The sequence below is a fragment of the Alosa sapidissima genome, chromosome 6 (assembly GCF_018492685.1).
Source record: "Alosa sapidissima isolate fAloSap1 chromosome 6, fAloSap1.pri, whole genome shotgun sequence".
NCBI classification, from domain to species: domain Eukaryota; kingdom Metazoa; phylum Chordata; class Actinopteri; order Clupeiformes; family Clupeidae; genus Alosa; species Alosa sapidissima.
The window spans coordinates 19,507,711-19,522,485 of NC_055962.1; the positions used below are offsets into that span (position 1 = coordinate 19,507,711).

Below are 14,775 nucleotides of genomic sequence, written 5' to 3' on the forward strand. Positions count from 1 at the left end.
CTATTGTCTGTCTGTCATTTCCTAGACAAGACCACGGACACTGGAGCCAACAGGCAGAGACAAACAGATAGGGCCAGATGTGTGCGGTGAGTCTACGACCATTTGGCCACCCATGCCACCATGGACAGACACACACACACACACACACACACACACACACACACACACACACCAACCCCCTTACAGAGCACATGGGCCACTGGGGAGCTGCGGACACAGCTGGTGGACAGGGACACCTGTTTCCATGTCGGAGCTCAGCGACCTAAAAGGCAGGCACCTTCCTGTTACAGATGGTGGCCTGCACAACTAAGGGAAACAACCAGCATCCAATTTCAGGACCTGTCTCATTTGTTTTGAGGGTAGGCTAAGTTTAGTGTCCACTGTGCAAATTCACACATGGCCTAACAATGTGGTTCTAGTGGGTTTGATGGATCACATAGCTTATTTTATTCATGATGATGTCAAACTGATGATCATTTGTGACAAAAACCCTCCACAACAAAGCCAATGGCGAGCCACAGGCTAATTTACTACCTTCAGTGGGCATGCATCCAGTCCACTGAGAGACCCAGAAAAACAGTCAACACTATATTACAGTAGACTAATTGTTTACCATAGAAGAAGTAATACAGCCTACTGTTCCCAGACTACAAGCTATTTCCACCCTTTTCAATAATCGTGTTGACTACGACACCCAATTGCTAGGACAGCCAGCCTACTTTTAAACCAAGAGCTGTCATAACAAAAACACCAAAAGCTTGGCAACTGTCTCTCTCACTCACCCACCTTGGAACAGAGGGATCGGCTTCTTCGACAGAGTTCACTCCGGGCTGAGGCGGTAAGGACTCACTGTTACTGTAATAGCCGGTCAAGACAACTCCTTTAGCGTCTTGACGATTCATGCTGCACGCCGCATTATTGTTGAAGTTCGCTCATAACTTCGGGTGGCCGCTGGAACTGTGTGGAACAGCCCGCTCTTCTCTTCCCTAACGACGTGAATAACCATCACCCATCAGCTCCGCCCCATAGATTCCCACAGCTATGCAATGCGGGCGGAGTCACCATTGTTCCAATCGGTTTGAATGACTAGGCTACAGCACAGCAGGCATCGCAATATTAGCAAACGACCGTAAATTTACAAGTGGCTGCAGCGTCAGGATAATAACTAATATTTGAATTATAACTATAACTAAACCTCCATATTAGGGACATTGTTGTAATCATCCTAAATAATAGGTTATTGCAATAGTTTATTGTTATTTAGGGGGGGGGGGGTTCAAAATCAGTCAATGCGCAAGGGAAACTTGGATAGACGAGACCTAGGACTACATTTTACAGCCTAAACTATTGTTTTACAACACTGAAAAGTCTAAGAAGACATATCCTTCCTCATCGTCTTTATTAAACTGCTATACGTGAGTTGGCACTAGATGTTCAGCAAGAATCTGCATTCATCTCGAGCATTTCTGATGTCGGGCTGTTTTAATACAGCCTAGCCTATGATGTCATTGTAGAAAACCACAAGCAGGTGACATAAGGGTGTGCCCAATAATAATGTAGCCTAAACTGGGCCAAATCCAGTCCAGTCATAGCAGGCCTAATGTTCCACTCACTCTCATGATTCTCAAGTCGTGCCACTATGTAACAGCATGCCACTGCATGTAGGCTAGTCTATTGCTACAATATTATGTTTGATTACCTCTGAAGTTTGCATTTGAGATAGGCCTACGCTCCGTTAGGAATGTTTGTGCTAGGCTATGCAGAGGACGTAGATTGGGGCCCAAATAGAACGTTCAAGCATTGTTTTTGTTTTTATTATTGAAAGGGTCTATAGGTCATTATTAGTACCCTGGAAAAATCCAAACTCATTCACGAAGAAGATGTAGGTGAACGGGACAAGTTGGAAGAAGAGGGTGTTGACCCCGCCTGATATGGGTTATAGGATATAGGTTATATGTTCATATTTGATAGGCCTACTTATCCGTGTTTGAGGGTCCTTATAAGTAATCTAACCTGAACATCTCCCTGCATTTGTGAAATCTACAGGTTAAATGGGTGTTGACTGTGTTATTGAAATGTACAGTAGACATGACAAATCCACTGATGTGGGCCTGTGGGTTTTGAGCATGAGTAGGCCTTATACAGATATGCTACAATAGATAGCCTATTGTTATCGTCAGTCCAACTAGTTGTGGACAGCCACATACAACATCGTGGTAAAATGGACCAATTGAGCGCAGTTTCAACACGCCTATGGATATTTGATCAAGAGACGCCATGATCAACTGTACGCGTCCTGGGGAGTAAGTGATCTTAACACTGCCATCTATTGGTCTGTATAAGTAATTGAAATTCTTTTCACACGGGATTGTGGGGAATTGTCCCATTGAGGTGTTGGCGAATGTATTGAGATTCTTGGTCCACATTGAGCCCCAGATCCTTCTAGCATAATGCAATATCCTGTTCCTGGCAATATTATTATATCCAATTATCTAATTTCCCCTAATTAGAGTTTAGACGAATTTACATTTGATCAGGGCCATGTTCTACCACCTAATTACAGGTAGGCCTATGCCTAGCTTTAGGGTAACTCTGGTACAATATCAAATGGCAATATTTATGTTTAAAATTGTCCCTTACAAATAAAATAAATAAATAAACATATGAAATAACACATTGAGGCCAAAAGGTCTTATTATTGTACTAGCCTACTTGTGAAAGTACGTAAAAGGTCTAGTCTATGGAGGTCTATACTGGAAAATGTTGTATATTATTTTTTCTCAGATGTAAAGTGTAATGTAAATCAGGTTTCTCGGCCAAGTATGCTTGCGTATACAAAGAATTTGCAAGTCTCTGCATTTATCCCATCCGTGAACACGCATAGCACACAGTGAGGTGAAGCACACACTAACCCAGAGCAGTGAGCTGCCTTGCTACAGGGGTAGTCTATATAAAGAGCCTGTCTGTGTAGTACAGTAGATAGGGCCTACTGTATGTAGCCTATAGCCCGTACTTCAACCCAGTTTCCTAATGTAATTAGTCTAGACATGTACATAGACTATTTAAAAGGCTTCCTAAATTGCAAGTGTCACATATTACACAATTCTGTGCAATGTAGCATCAGGCAGGGCTTAAAGTGTTCATATGCTGTGCCTGATTTCAGGTATGGCCTATAGTATGACATGACATCTTCAAAAAAGTCTGATAACTTCTGACACTTACATTTTCTTTGCTTTAAGCCCTGATTAGGGTAATGTGAGTGTTTGCTCAATTCAATGATAGTTATTATCATACTCGTACAAAATATAATTATACAGATTGTCATAGACATAGTGCTGTTCTCATTTTTAACTTTTCCTTTTTAGTAAAATCGTTTTGATTCTCCAAAGAAGATAAGTGAAAGAACCCTGAAAGGGTCCATGACATCTTTGAGCTCTAAAATGATGAGCTGTTGATCTGTTGATCTGGCTGTCTGATTCAGAATCCCCATCACTAGAATGAATAGCCTACTGGACAACAATCTTAAAGATCACTTTTGATATTTAATCTCTTTTACCCATGACCAGTCATGGACACAGTGATCTTTTCCACCTTATTACTATGGTGAAATGGTACACCAACTGATACATGAATAGAGTGAAATGCTATCTGCACATGGATAAGGTGTTGTTGCGTGACTTCCTGTGGAAGCTATGTGAGGCTTTGGTTTTAGCTTTAATATTTAGCATTCCAGAGTTTTGCAGGTTTTGGCATGTATCATTTGTAATGATGTCTTTTTGTTGACAGAGACAACTTAATATTGCTGTGATGATCATATAGTTAATGAAAGGCCCAGTTTTCCCTGCTCATATCCATCTAATCTGTTTGTTGACTTTATTATATTATACTCTAGGATGTTTTGAAATTATTTTCCCAGCAGATATTTAAATGACTCTCCAAGAACAAAGTTCTTCCTGGACACTCTAAAAACTTCTCATACCAAAAACAGAACTTATTGCATGAATCACACAAATGTGCGTGTGTCAACATAACATGCAACCACCCCTTGAGCAACAAACACTAAATACTCTATCACAAGTTACTCAAGTTAGATAATTTCTCCCAGGTCAACGCCATTACCTATTACTCTTATGTCCATGGTCAGTCACACACAAATGACAGAAATGACTCATGCTGGTCTCACCTCAGATGAAGACTGTAGACAAGTTTGGTGACCATCTTGAGCTGAGCTGGTGGAGATCCACTCCCGCTGCAGTACATCTCCCTCCTCATCTTCGGACTGCAGCGCGTCTGGCATGGCCCTGCATGCTCGTGCGTGGCATGGTCCAAAAAAGAACGCACGCGTGTCCCGGCGCGGGCCGGCCTCAGCCAGCCCGCTGGGCTTAAGCGCTGCCAGGAGCCGCTCCGCTCCGCACCTCACCTCGCCCCACCCCTTCACTTCCTCCCAAAGCTGTTTCTTCCCCCCAGCGTAATCTCATTAAATGATTAATGCCCTTCCTCTCCCCTTGCTCCCAGTCAGACAACAGGTCCCTGTCAAGTGGTAAGCAGGGAGAGTCAGAGCCATCTAAAAGTGCTTTTTTCCTTTTCACATGGCACACCAGTTTCCGTTTGGGGGAGTCCAGGCGCCACTTGATGTCTGAGGGCATTAGTGGCCGAGCGTTGAGATTTGAGCGCAGGGGTGGGGGGTTGGGGGGTGCGTGTGACGTTGAGAAAATTACGGCCTCTCTCAGAGAAGCTGACATACTTTTCCTTCATGTCTTTCATGGTACACTGAAAGCAACCCAGAAACTATGAAACACTGAGATTGTGACCCAAGTGCCTTAATATTTTTGACTGAGAGTTTTAATGTACTGTATAAGAGGATTTACTCTGACAACAGATGTTCAGCACTACTTGTAAACGTGCCAACCTTTTTAACATTTACTTTGCAGACTTCTTAACAGGGATATGGCACTGCAAGTCAGAACCTAATTGCACCTCTAAGGAGGAATGACTTGCCTGATAATTAAGAAATTTATACAGAGCTTGAAATTAACATCCTTTTTACATTCTGCTTCAATAAGGTGACTTTGGTTAGAACTGTATTCTTGGCGTCTAAAAGACACATGATACTCTGCTCAGTTCTGGCATTTTCACAGAACACTGGCAGATGGTCATTGGTGTAAGAGCAGTGAAAGAACAGAGATATTTTTTGCACAAAATATTTATTTTTTCTCAATAGTCTTCCAAATATATATTCCTTTGAAATGTAGAGATCCTAAAACTACCTTTGGTATTTGACGTAGAAAACAATATAAAACAACATCCTTAATCTGTACATACGGAGTCAAAAATGGCATCAGAAGTTTTGGAGGTCAGCTGGGTACACAAAATTATTCCGGAACAGTCTGTATGCTAGTATCTGTCCCCCAAGAATCATCATGACCAGGCCAGCGCCTACAAAAGAAAAAGACATTTGTAAGATTGTACATGTCAGCAACACCCATACAAGCATCGTGGTTTTAGAAATGTTCAAATAGGGTCATCTATATCACTATGTCATTAAAAATGGTCCCGTTAGACAGTAGTTTGGAACTTGCCATTGACTGTTTTTGTCACTTCCCTTTTAAAGTAAATGTAGGTTAGGTGGGTGATAAATGAAACCAATCATATCTTGGGATGTAATGTAATGCTGTAAACATGACCGCAAACTGCTACCGGGTTTTATAATTCAAGTTGACAGGGAAATCATTGTGTAATCAAGGTAAATTCAGCATAGGTCATGCTGATCCCCTGGGGATCAATAAAGTATCTATCTATCTATCTATCTGTTAAAAAATTCCATTTATATGCAGAAAAATTGTACCTTGACCCTTCCAAATTGCTTTTAGCAGCATTACAAAGGCTACTTCAGGACGCAGACAGGTTCGTAGACCTCACAAGGTTGTGGACAAATCCCCATAATGGGGTCATCATGTTTACAATATCACTAAGCCAAAAGAAAACGGATCCAGTGCTGTGTCGGTCAGCCAAGCTTCAGGTGGAGAAACTATCCACAACCTTGTGTAAATACAAAGTCCTGTAGCCGAGTCTCCTGTTATCAGATATCTAGGACTCCACCTCTATATCCAGATTTGGTGGGCATCTGTGCCATGTTACTTTTGGTAAATACTATGGTCAGTCACCTTGTCACAACAAAATATTTAATTTGTAATTGTGCTACAATAATACTTACCAAGTGCCATCCACCAGTGCTCTGTGGATGGGATGTCAGACATAACTAGAATAGATCAGAAAAAAACATATTTTTGTTAGAATTATTTTTTTTATAAACAGTTTTAATGTTTAACAGTCCAGCACAAACACAAACAATGGCCAATTCAAAGGCATATCGCTGTATAGGAGTGTAGTGATGATCATTCCATTCATGAGCTAAAGTACCTCCTACAGGTTTCGTCTGATTGCACAACCACCCACAACTGAGATCCAATCAGTTTTCTGATAGGATTAACTGTGACACCATCCATTGTTTTTCACTAATCTAATTCACTGTCACCTAGCCAGGCTATGTTGAAGCTTGCATCTGAGTAGGAGCTGAGGGGAGGGGGTCTACAACCCTGGCTCTGACATAACTGCACTGAGTTTGACATTATAGCAAACTTTACTGCACCAGACTTTCGAGACTAAGACCTCTGTGGGCATGAACAGCTACATTCATAGCCTGTTATACAACTCAGAGAGAGAGAGAGAGAGAGAGAGAGATCCATAAAATGCAGTGCTTGACATAGTTTGGTGTACTGGTTTTAGCTGCAGCGAAATATAAACAGAAACTCTCACTAGTGACGCAACCCGACTAGCATGGCTAAAACACCTGCTAATTACAACCATGTGAATAATTCGATATTCGATAATATGATTCGATATATTTGTATGATGGAATATTGAATCAAGTTCTGCCCAAAAATATGTATGAGGGCAAAGGAACTATTGATAATGGTGATGAATTAACACTTGCTTATTATCAATATTAGTGGGTGAAATATTATTCTTGTGTTATACATGTAACTTGTCAATGAGCAACTGAAGATGAAGATCTTATGAACACTAGTGGACAGGGTTGTCGTCTACCTGTGTTTCTAGCCTCAGTCTGTCACAATATACACTAATGGCACACCTGGTTTCCTGGTTTCATAAAACTGTTTCAGGAATAAATGAATGAATGAATGAATGAAAGAATGAAAGGATATGGGAATCACCTGACAGTGGAAGGGTTTGATATTTATTTAATGCTAACCTAATCAGACTAAACAAGGTCGCATATACCTGCTATGGTCAGGCCAACATGCAGCAGTGTGACTGTGATGGCGTAGTCCCACACCCATTCTTCCACAATCCAAGCAAACAGCAGGCCTCCCAGGATATAAGTCACCTCTGTGGAGATTACACACACTGCAACAGAAAAACACACAAACAAAAACAAAGGCTGAGATTTAACACAGTGGCTGGGGTGTGTGTCAAATAATCGCTATATAATGAAGCGATTCCATAACTGTTCATTTATTATTCTATTTATGGTTAATATGATTAATCTTTTCAATTTACATACATTTACCCCACCCCCCCACCCCACCCAGAAACCATACATTATGAGTGACCTACATGTAAATCACATATGTATATGCCCTGGTAAAAGAAATAAGTGCCATACCTAAATATTTGGGATTGTGCCATGATGGTTGGGTTGTGTAGTCGAAGGGAGCCAACATGCTGTCAACCTCCTCCACCCTATTGGGGCGAGACAAAGCATATCCACATGTGAGACAGATGCAACCCGTACCACACTAGTACCATGACACAGACCTGCCCAGAGAGAGGCCTCGGCTCCACAGTCTTATTTTGATAAAAGAACACAGAAAAAAAAAACACTACAGATGTGCTGATAATAAGTGACCAGTGTCCATTTTAGACGCCTTCACGGCTCTTTGGTTGCTTTATAACGCGGCTTTTGTTGCCCTTTTGTGCAGGGAATGCACAAAGAAATATTCTTTGTCAGTGACATTTTTCAGGTAAAACGGTGATCAATCAAATCAGTGCTTTAATCTCTGTACTAACAGCCAATGGAATCTAGATCACATCCCTTGCTTGTTAATCACATCAAAAGGAAAACCGACTCAACTAGGGTGTTCAAAACATTTTAGTGAACATAGTGAGACCTGTACTACATAAGAAGACATATTCAACATAGTCGAAACACTGTACTGCTTTGCTGTCATACTGCAGCTCCTCGTAAGAGGCCAAGCTCACCCTAACAGGAAGTGCTTGTGAGTTGCTCACCACAACACAAGAGGTCGACGCATACAGAACCGGAGGAAGTTCTTCTTAAATACTATGGAAAATATTTCTAAGCCTCACCTGAATATGCCTATGCACAGGCTGACAGCAATAAAGTAGAGTGCATAGAAAGTCACCATGCACATTAGCAAGTTCTGGAGAACAATCTGCAGAAATTAAGATAATGTTATTTGCTTATGTTTCCAGGATGACAAGTATGTATAGAACAGTGTAAAAACAGATATGATCCTTTATCAGTTTTAAATGTTAAAAGTTAAAAACTGTATGCATGGATTGAAATTATTACAGAACACATTTGTCTGAGTGTGACATGTTGTTACGTATATAAAGCCACATAGAAGACAATAACACAAGTCAAAACATTTTGAATTTGCACTGTAAAATGTTTTACTTCAAACAGTTAACTCACTTGTAACCAAACATGACCTGTGTACACACTTTCACAAATCCACACACACACACACACACACAAAAACAAAGCGTCTTCTCAGCTAACCTCCTTCACTTACGGCCCAACAAATGGGCTCTCAAAAAAATACATAATGTTTTTTTTTTACCCAAGTGTCGTTGAGTTTGTTGTTGACAGGCAGCTGTCCATGGCGTTTGATGAAAGTGACTGAGCAACACCTGCAGCAGTAGTCCAAAAACATGAATCTTCCTCCCCGAATCTTTAATGGTGGCAGGCAGCAGACATCTACGGCAGACGCAGGTGAGGCAGACACACGGTGCTGGACAAGGGCTGGGCTTAACCGGATTAGCCCAACGCAAAAAGCCTCTCTCAATCTGGGCCGGGATAAAGCCCACCCCTTTAGGCCTGTCCCACACACTCCCTGAGTGATGGGACTAAAAATACTCCAATTACTGTACCTAGCACTGCTAGGACACTGGCTAACACTGGCATGTCTCTTCCATTATCAGTGCTTGACATGGGCTGCATGCAGATACATGTTTGTTGTCAATGTAATTCTGCTTTAGTGTGAATAGCTGGTGGGGCCCAGGGACGGTGGCCAGAGTCCCTCCACACTTAAGGCGGTGAGGCTGCTGACGAGAGTGGTGTTGTCCAAAGAGTCAGAAGGCCTATAGGCCTGATGCCGCAGCCAGCTTTCCCCCAGTATTTATAATGGATTCCTATGTTCTTCCCAAGTACGCACAGGGGAAAAAAGCATGATATGATGTGATGCAGGTTGAGCTGCCTGGCACACATATTGTAATCCTCTCATTTAGCTCAAACTAAGCCAGTGGCATCAGAGCTGCAAAAGGGTGAAATCACTGCAACATCACTGATTATACTTATGCTGCAATGTACTGTTTATCATGTGCATGTTATCAGTAATCACATTTTGTCATGATGCTTTGTCAGTTAATAGTAATCATACAATATGCAGACAACTCGTCTAATAACTATTTGGTTAACCCATTGTACCTATTTCTACCTAGAATGCATGGAGGTAAACACACACTAAGTTTATAGGTGAAATATTGCTGAGCTTGTTGACAGGAGAAAGAAACAACAAAGGGCTTGAGGAAATGGAGTCTCCCTGCAATCCTCACACAATTTCAACAGATTCACAATTATACCATCTAGAATTCAACATGGCAGCTGTGATCTATATGATTTTACAATAAAAAAAAAAACTCCACCAACACTCTGAGATATATCACCAGTAAATACTGTGGAATAAGCATGGGGCCCAGAGATTGCATTTACTACAACAAATACAAATTCAAACGTTTCTGTGTCATTGACACTGATATAGATGGCTGATATACAAAGAACATGGATTGCCTATTTACTGAGTGGAATCAATGATAACACAATCTATAGATTGTTGGGCACTTCCTGTTCCCTTATATATATATACAAGTGCACGCATTGACGGGATCTAACAATAAACCTGGGAGTATGTGAATGCTGCTGCTTATCATACTAGCCAATGCCATGTTGTGTTGGTGATTGGTGAATACAGTATTTATGTAGTGGCTATTTCTCCATTTAGTGTCTACAATATGTGAACAGCTATTAGACTGTCTACAAAGTCTGTCTACTGTCTGTTTCTTCTTTTAAAAAAAGGTCCATAAACAATTTGACAATGCATACCACAGATAAAGTTAAAACGATGGAGGGGTGATGCACGGGCATCCAAAATGGACCTGCTTTCTGGCATGTAGCCTATGTTACTAGGTTGAAAGCCGTTGGGCTAACACAGAAAAGAATTTGATTACATATTCATATATTCCTCATTAATACATATTGTTTGATGGTGCATGAACAGACGCCTGTGCCCGGTTTGTTACCACAAGACATATGTCAGGTCCATCGTTTCCCTTCAGCGAAACAGTACAATCTTGCGTAAACGTAGACTACAGCCATTTTTTATACACAAATACTCTTTCCAAGGGCATATGTGCAACTTCTTACAAAGACGAACAGGACCTCAAAACAGGGCAGGCAGTGATCATGCGCGACAAAAGTTCTGCTTCATCCTTCTTATTGCATTGCGTAAAGCATGGTGTTTACAGTAGATATGCGGAACTATGACCACTTATAACAATAACAATATATAGTCATACGCATTGATAGAATGCCCCTTTACAAAAAACCCACGCGTCAATTAGCCTACACCAGACTTGGTTGTTGTTCTGCAACGAAAACATAGCTGCTAGCTTATTAAAACCGAAAATAAGCAAGGTCATGTGCCAGAAGTGATTACTAGATGTGACCGTGCGTCCCATGACTTTACCCCTTCCCTTAATTCAACTATTTGTCATATTTCACTGACTAGCTTGCACGTTGGATATTATTTTTAGTAACAGATGGCATTCATGTTGTTTTATTGAAGCAATGTCGTGGTAGCCTGCAAACCTTGCGTCGATCGTGGGATTGTGTTTGTGTTTTTTAATGGTTTACCTTCCCGATAACCTATAGTTTAAGGTGTGACATATTTTTGGAATTTGCCCGGCCAAAACTTTCGATATTGGCATCATGTGTTCTCGTATGAAGCTAGGGCAACACTGCAAGCACTCGCACAGCCTCTCGCTCATGCGCACTGACTGCTGCCTGAGCAATTTGTCAGTACTCGTGGGAGAATTTGGGTAAGAAACACACAAATTAAAACAATTGTATCATAGAATAAAACTGTTTAGGTCGCAAATTACGCACTATAATAAACCGCGGTAGGTTGTACTTTACTTTCGGTAGAGGTTTATTGCGACAGAATTAGACTAAAACTTAGCAATAAAGTACAAAACGACTGGACGTGTCATCAATAATTTCAGCCAGGAAGAGCTTCAATGTGATAGTGCATGAAATGAATTACTCTTTTAAACGACTGTAAAAGTAGCGTCGAAAATTACCACAGTCGATAGAAAACGTTACGTTGTACATTTATTGTGTCTTGCAGACGCGTACTAAATGATATTTTGTACTCTTTCAAAAATAATGCAAGGTTTAGTGCATTCCCTCGTATGGCTGGAAGCGGCAGGAACTGGGCGCTAGTCAAACGAGCGAGACGAAAATATATCTATCACCATTTTCTTCCATAGAGATTTTTTGACACTTAAATTATTATTTCTGCTATAATGCAACGAGTCTGCGGGCCTGTGGGTGAGAATTATATAGAGTATATTCCAGCTCCGCCATTTTGGGAAACTGCCTTTAAAACACATTAAATAGTATGAGACCAAAGAAAAGTGTTTATATCTGATACAATGCGTTATTCGCGGATTGCAGGGCGATTGCTTCTTAATGCTTGTAGCACACCTAGTTTTTCTAATACAAAGAAAACCGCACAGGTTGGCTCGTATTGAATCATTTCGCCCTACTCGTTATAAAAAAGTATTTGGGGAATAGAGCTCGAAAGAAATATTAATAAAAGGCAAAACAAACAAAGCGAGCCAACTGAAAATACACATTTATGTTGGCATATCACCTCCCTCTGTCAAACCGGCTGGCAATTTATTACATCACACCTATTACATTATAATTAATCCAAACTATTTATGTAGCCTGACAAATTATTTTTACGTTGAAACCTAGCGATCATGATGGATTTCAGACAGTTTAGGGTGAGAAATCAACTATTCGTGTCAAAATGAACTTAGTTTAGATACCTATTTGATGAATAGATTATCTACGATTTGCACTGTTAATGTCACTGGTTAGATGCCTGCACTTAGCCTAATTTTATGGTCTGACAAACAAATAACATACGTAATACGCGATCATAAATTGATACAAGTTATTAACATGCATATGAACGCGTTTATTGACAGAGAAGGGACTGGATTACTATTTTATTTAGTGAAATCTGTTCAAAATACGTGCGAATTTCTCGTCTCCATTTTTTGCTTAGTGATTTCATTGTTGAATAGGGTCTTGAAAGTTTCCAGCGCAGTCGTTCAAATATAGACAGCAGCGACATCTAGCGTTGGAAGGGCGGGATGGTATAGCTCGCTGTACAGTAAGACTAGGCCTCACATCAAGCCCCGAGTAGAGAAGTGATTGTGAAGGAAGCCTTTGGTTAGGACAGAACCAAACGTGGTTGTAAGAAGAAAAAAAAAAAACGTATAGAAGCATAGGACAATCATTTTTTTGTATATTGTTTTATCAGACTATCAGTGCTAGCTGTATGGCAGGAGTTAAAGTTTAATGTTAAGAATTCCAAATATGTTTAAAGCCATTCAATTCTAGCATAAAGTTATATTTTTGTCTCCAGCAGGACTACTGGTAAAAAAAAAAATCATGTTTGATGATTGTTAGGAAATGTTATATGATGATCTCCCCAAATTAAATGAATTGCATTCTTCTTGCAGACAAGCTTAGCATTTGTCATGGAGGAGTCAGCCATGAATGCGGCCACTCCTGACTTTGACGTTTATGGAGCAATGGATTGGAAAGATGGAGTGGGAACATTGCCTGGAAGTGAACTGAAGGTTTGTCATTCCCATCTGCCAAAGTGCTTGTTGATATTACTTCATTGTTGCTTACAGAGGGCTGGGTGAGAATTGATGTGAGTGTGTGACTATTTTGGACCATGTTGGGCTTCCAATGACTGTAGAAACTACCGTTAATGTATAGATGACTACAGTATAACATATTATGTAGTTATTGAATATAGCACTTGACTCACAAATCAATGATGATAATTACAACAGTGATAATTTACTATACTATATATATATATATATATATATATATATATATATATATATATATATATATATATATATATATATATATATAATATGGATATTTACGCAATAATTGGCAACTTGCATTGTATTCTTACTTTAAAATGATACAACTACAGTCCTTACAGAGACAAGTAGTGAATCTGATAATATGGAATTGTCAGTTTTGCTAAGTTTGCCTCCGTAATACCTTTTCTGACCGCTCGGAAAAGCTTTGGGGTTCCTTTCCACCTAAGACCCTACTAAGCTGGTGGTGGCCTTGGCTTTGAAAACAAACTGCACCATGAGTCAGACGCCAGCCCTGTTTTGTGCTCTTTTCAGTTCCGGGTGAATGAGTTTGGGGTCCTGGAGGTCATAACCGATGAGGCAGATGACGACAGCGTTAAGAAGGCCCACGCCACGACCACATGGGCAGTCCCCACTGCCCAAGAAGGCAAGTTAATGCACTTGCTTTTGTTGTCCAGAACAAAAGAATTGGTGCTTTGCTAAACTGCTAGAACTCAAATGTGTCTGCGCAAGCTAAGCCACTTTTGTTGATGTGTTGGGCACATGAAGGTTGGTGTAAGGACATAAAATGTAACCCCTTTTTGATTTCTGTTTCTTTGTAATTTACTGATAATCACAAACAGCTGTTTAAACCACTTTAGGTGCTGAGATATTATTGAGGTGCACATGTAAGCCCATTTTGCTAATTTAAGACCAGGTTTGACTACCAGACATTGCATTTTAACTATGGACTTGTATTGTATGGATATCATGTAATATTATGGGAAATCATTTTGCTACAACTTTTGTTGTTTCAGTGCATCTGATGACTCTTGCTCAGGCAGATGTAGTCTGATTTGTTTAAGGCACTGTTAAATTGCTAGCATCATTACTCTACAAATTAATCTAAGAAGATGTTAAATGTTAATGAAAAATGAATGATTTTCTATCATGTAGCCTTTGAGGCAGTCTTCAGCATTGGCGTCTTACTGTAAACCCTTACTGAAATTCAACACTAACTGGAAGTCAAAAAGAAATGGCCATCTTTTTTCTGCCAGAGACGTCTCGTCTTGCCTGCCTTGCCTATTGTGACAAAAATCAACAGCTCTTTCAATCTCCACCCTTCACTGTTGCTCACTGGGGCTTTCCCCTACCCCCTCTATTTCATCCTCTCTCTCTTTCTCACACCCACCCTTTCTCTCTGTCCTTCTCTTATTCTGTAATTCTCTTTCACTCCTTTTTCATTTCATTTCATTTCATTGCCCCCCT

The 14,775-nt window shown here is 40.4% G+C and overlaps 3 protein-coding genes across 8 annotated transcripts in view; 1 reads left to right on the forward strand and 2 right to left on the reverse strand.

Moving 5' to 3' along the window:
- Nucleotides 1-1,001, reverse strand: part of arhgap18 (Rho GTPase activating protein 18) — a 43,371-nt gene extending 42,370 nt beyond the window's left edge. For 2 of the 4 annotated variants that reach the window (XM_042096169.1, XM_042096170.1), the window contains exon 1: nt 787-1,001. In XM_042096169.1, the coding sequence (XP_041952103.1) occupies nt 787-902 (116 nt within the window). In that variant the 5' untranslated portion in view covers nt 903-1,001. The remainder of the gene's footprint in view (nt 1-786) is intronic. The other 2 variants (XM_042096168.1, XM_042096171.1) reach the window with 2 other exon arrangements.
- A 4,268-nt stretch (nt 1,002-5,269) lies between these two features.
- On the reverse strand, nt 5,270-8,981 carry tmem244 (transmembrane protein 244). Its single transcript, XM_042096216.1, has 6 exons — nt 8,889-8,981; nt 8,392-8,477; nt 7,688-7,764; nt 7,303-7,428; nt 6,215-6,259; nt 5,270-5,436 (listed from the first exon to the last, which is right to left on the reverse strand). The coding sequence occupies exons 1-6, from the start codon at nt 8,979-8,981 to the stop codon at nt 5,339-5,341; spliced, it is 525 nt and encodes a 174-aa protein (XP_041952150.1). The 3' UTR covers nt 5,270-5,338.
- The window catches only part of l3mbtl3 (L3MBTL histone methyl-lysine binding protein 3), a 45,190-nt gene continuing 39,379 nt past the window's right edge, over nt 8,965-14,775 (forward strand). The window contains exons 1-3 of one of the 3 annotated variants that reach the window (XM_042096164.1): nt 8,965-9,040; nt 13,144-13,263; nt 13,843-13,954. In XM_042096164.1, coding sequence (XP_041952098.1) covers nt 9,005-9,040; nt 13,144-13,263; nt 13,843-13,954 — 268 coding nt within the window. In that variant the 5' untranslated portion in view covers nt 8,965-9,004. Of the gene's footprint in view, nt 9,041-11,193; nt 11,425-12,875; nt 12,896-13,143; nt 13,264-13,842; nt 13,955-14,775 lie in introns of those variants that run through there. The other 2 variants (XM_042096165.1, XM_042096166.1) reach the window with 2 other exon arrangements.

Excerpts from the sequence above, each read along its gene's own strand:
- tmem244 (XM_042096216.1), bottom strand. The coding sequence starts at position 8,981 with ATGTTTTTGGACTACTGCTGCAGGTGTTGCTCAGTCACTTTCATCAAA. Across the intron at positions 7,765-8,391 it reads CTGTGCATAGGCATATTCAG|GGTGGAGGAGGTTGACAGCA; the intron begins GTGAGGCTTAGA and ends TCGCCCCAATAG. Across the intron at positions 6,260-7,302 it reads TGTTGGCCTGACCATAGCAG|TTATGTCTGACATCCCATCC; the intron begins GTATATGCGACC and ends GATCTATTCTAG.